Source organism: Trichosurus vulpecula, chromosome 2 (genome assembly GCF_011100635.1).
Source record: "Trichosurus vulpecula isolate mTriVul1 chromosome 2, mTriVul1.pri, whole genome shotgun sequence".
NCBI lineage: Eukaryota > Metazoa > Chordata > Mammalia > Diprotodontia > Phalangeridae > Trichosurus > Trichosurus vulpecula.
The window spans coordinates 271,546,772-271,550,597 of NC_050574.1; the positions used below are offsets into that span (position 1 = coordinate 271,546,772).

Consider the following 3,826-nt stretch of genomic DNA (forward strand, 5'->3'; position numbering starts at 1 on the left):
CCTCTGACAACACTAACTTAATTGCCCTTCATCACTGAGCTCAGCCCAAGGATCAGGACATTTGGGTTTTCAAACCCCCAAAATTTTGAACATAGGGAACACTCAAATTAATAACTTTTTTTTGGAGGGCAATCGGGGTTAAGCAACTCGTGTCTGAGGCCGAATTTGAACTCAGATCCTCCTGACTCCACTGTGCCACATAGCTACCCCTCAAACTAATGACTTTTTAAACACTGAATTGAGGTTGGTGGGGAGGAAGGGACTTGAAAATGATAGGCAGCCTGGGAGCTTTTGTTGTTGTGGTTGTTGTTAACCTCATCTTGGCCTAGCGGGTGGAAAAAGCTCTGCTGGTCCTAGTGTTTTGCATTTAGGTAAAAGGCAGCTGAAAAAAGAGACTCAGGAGACACAGGCAACATCCATACTTTATTACAGGAAACCAGCTGAGGAGGAAGGTGAACAGGTGGCACTGATCTGGGAAAGGAGTAGCTGGGGGAGAGGGGGTAGGCAGGGGCTGCAGAGATGGGAGGCTAAGAAACCTGGGAGTACGAGGGTCTAGGGAGGACTAGAAGGTTGTGGTTGGACTCATTTCTTTTACAATTCTCAGATTCTATTGGAAGATAGGGGTAGAAAGAGGAAGGATCTCAGCATAGGCGTGGGGGATTTAGAGTTTATCTAAACTTTCCATCTCCCCCACCCTTTAGTTCCTGGCCTGGCTGGCTTTTGACCTTAATGAATGGGAGACCAATTGAATGGAAGAGTGTGGGGGAGGGGGAGAGAGATTCAGGGCAGAAAAGTCAACGTGAGGGGATGAGGTGAAGCAGGGCCAAGGGCAAGGGGAATGAGGAAGGGTTGGGAGGGAAAGCTGAAGCCCTGGGGTAGAACCCCAAGTCCCCAGGGAGTGAGTGCTGCTCCATCTCTGTCTCCAAGGAGTGCCAGTCTCACTCAGAGCCTCATTTTCGAGCACCCAGGGCCAGAGCAACGATGAAGCCCACGACCAGCAGGAACATGGCAACAGAGAGCAGCACAGTGATGACTATCATGCCCCCGGTTCGTGCCATGCTCAGCCCCAAGGTCTCCACTTTTCTGCCTGTCAGGGTCAAATGAAATAATGTATATAAATTGTTGCAAAGCTGAACTCAATAATGTTCCTTTGTGGGATGACGAGAAAGAGATTTCGAGGCTGAAGGGGAGTGGGAAGGGCGTGTACAGATTGCCTGGAACGCTCTGTCCAGTCCTAAGACCTCTGAGGTGAGTCTGGGGCTGAGCACCAGAGCTAGGCACATGGTAGGGAGTTCGGCTTGGGAGAGGTTACTCACGAGGCAATGTGGACATCCGCACTCTGTTACTGTGTTCTACAGCGTTTCCTTTCTCCACGGAGTAGGAGACACTTGGAGGGAAAGGAGAGTTTGAGGAGGAAGGAACTCAGGAAGGGCTGAAGTGTTGGAGGAGGGGGACTTAGGTCCATGCTGTTCCTCCGATACTTCGCTGTCTTCAAAGGTCCCCTCTCTGATCTGTGTGCCCAGTCTCTGGATGCTCCTCCAACTACAACCTTTCTAATGATGCCCTTCCCCCTCCAGAGCTTGCTCCCTCCCTGCCCACTTCCTACAGAAATACACCATTCCTCTTTCCACCATTTACTTTCCCCTACTGTCGTTGCCTCTCCCAGGTAGATCACCTACAAGTAGCTGGTGCCAGGTACCAGGCTGGTGACTTGGTAGGCACTGAGTCGGGTGACGGTGAAGCTGCCACTGCTGTATACCACACTCACCAGGTCCCTTTGCCCTCGGCAGGGGGTTACTGTAAAGTTATGCATTATTCCTGGGCAGGAAGAGGGGATAAATGGGGTGGGATCAAGTTGGGAGACTGAGGTGAGGGGGGTGGGGGTAAAATACTCCTGGGGAAAGGATAGGAACAAAGGAAGGGAAGGGGGCACCCACTGTAAGGAAAGACTCTGGGGGTTAGGATGAGGTATTCGGGGGTTAGGATGAGGTATTCAGGGGAAGGAGGGACCAAACCTTTGGTTTCATTGACTCTTCTGACAGTCAGAGAGGCTTTGCCTCCTGTGAGGTGGCAGGGGGGTAAGGCAACTAAAAGGCTCTCTGCCAGGGCTGGGGACAGTAGGCCAGGGAGACTAGAGATGTTGAATTCTGTGGGTAGGCAGAAGAGGGAAGGTTTGATGGAGAAACTGAGACCTTAGGGATAACTCCAACAAAAGACTCTAAAATATATTACACAGCCCAGGCCTTGTACTCCCAACCTTCCTTGACTACACTTCAAAGGAACCAGGGGTCTGGATTCCATCCTTGACACTGGCATTCTTTCACAGAACTGTGATGGATAGAGCCATTGGAGGCAGTGAGCATCCAGGCAATGCCCACCTGACCACCAGATGGCAGACTTGGGCCATTCTGCCAGGGTAGACAGACTCAGAAGGTATAGCAGGTATTGGGATTTAACCCTAGGGATATAGAACATAAGGTCTAGAACAGAATTCTGGACCTGCCAGTTCTAAATCTTCCCTGTTCCTCCCATCCTTCCCTTCTAGTTTGAAGAGGACACTGGGGGTGCCCACTGTCATTGGACAAGTACCTGGATGCCTAGCACCCTCATATCGTCTTGGTACTTACTATCCATTTCCTCCCCACCAATGCCAGCACAACTTCAGAGCATCTCTGGAAACAAGGTACCTCCAGCCCCACTCTACATGAAATGAAGAGGCGTCTCCCCTGAGCCAGGTACCCCAGTTCCTACCCCCTCCAACCCGAATTGGGGCAGTGTGAACCAGGACCTGCAGCCCCGAGATCCAGCAGCATCGGTAGAAGCAGGGTGGGCATCAGAAAGGACATGGCGAAGGGGCTGGAATCTGGCAGTCTACGAAGGTTTGTCCCTGAGGCATGTGCTGCCCAGGCCCTAGGGTGGCTGATTTTGTCTGAGAGATGGGAGGGGCCAGAGGGGGAATCTTGCTTAACCTGCCCCCTCTGCCCCAAGAGCCTGCAGGGGCCCCTGGACTGGTTTTTCCAGAAGAGGAACAGGCCCTGAGGTCCTGGAGGAGGGTGGGTGAGGCTCCCCGGGCTCCTGGCAATGATTTACAAAGTCTCAGGGTTGGAAGGAACCTCAGAGGTGATCTAATCCAACCTTTCTCTGGTCATCCAACCTCCAGAGTCATGAAGACCTCTCTCTAGTGATGACCACTGCCCTCTCCCACTACCTCCTGTGGGCTCAGCTGTGGGGTAGGTGACTACTAAGCAGCTAAATACTATAGTGGACTTAGAGCCAGGAAGAACTGAGTCTGAATCCTAACCCAGTCACTTATAGGCTGCATGACCTTGGTTAAGTCACTTTACCTTAGCCTCAGTTTCTTCGTCTGTATAATGATGATAATAACAAGAAAAATTCACAGGGATGTGAATATCAAATGAGATAATGTATGTAAAGTACTTTGCAAACCTTGAAGCCCTATATCAATGCTAGCTATTATTATATTGAGGATGGAGTAAGTGATTCCTGATGGGTCCATCTTTGTTCCTTTCCTTCTCTAGTCTTTCCCCTGGTGTCTGATTCCTCCTAAGTGCAGTCTCCTATATGTGGGGACTGTAGAAACTCCTACCCATGAAATCAGGCACTTCTCTGTGTCTCCTCAGGACCTGGCATGTTCATGCTGATTTGGGTCCCTGGGGCTATGGGTGTTTTTATGTGCCCAGGACACCAGGCGTGTTGGGGCGAGTTCCAGTGTTCCCAGGTGCCTCAGTACTGTTAAACTCAAGGAGATAGGGACAGGGTTCCTTGGAGACCCCTGAAATAGGCACAGAAGAATCTGGGCTGGGGC

At 51.0% G+C, this 3,826-nt stretch overlaps 1 protein-coding gene across 1 annotated transcript; it reads right to left on the reverse strand.

The window, feature by feature from the left end:
• Positions 1-910: 910 nt before the first annotated feature.
• Positions 911-2,892, reverse strand: UPK2 (uroplakin 2). The gene is made up of 5 exons (XM_036742657.1): positions 2,789-2,892; positions 2,016-2,147; positions 1,680-1,818; positions 1,317-1,387; positions 911-1,087 (listed from the first exon to the last, which is right to left on the reverse strand). The coding sequence occupies exons 1-5, from the start codon at positions 2,844-2,846 to the stop codon at positions 951-953; spliced, it is 537 nt and encodes a 178-aa protein (XP_036598552.1). The 5' UTR covers positions 2,847-2,892; the 3' UTR covers positions 911-950.
• Between the last annotated feature and the right edge of the window lie 934 nt (positions 2,893-3,826).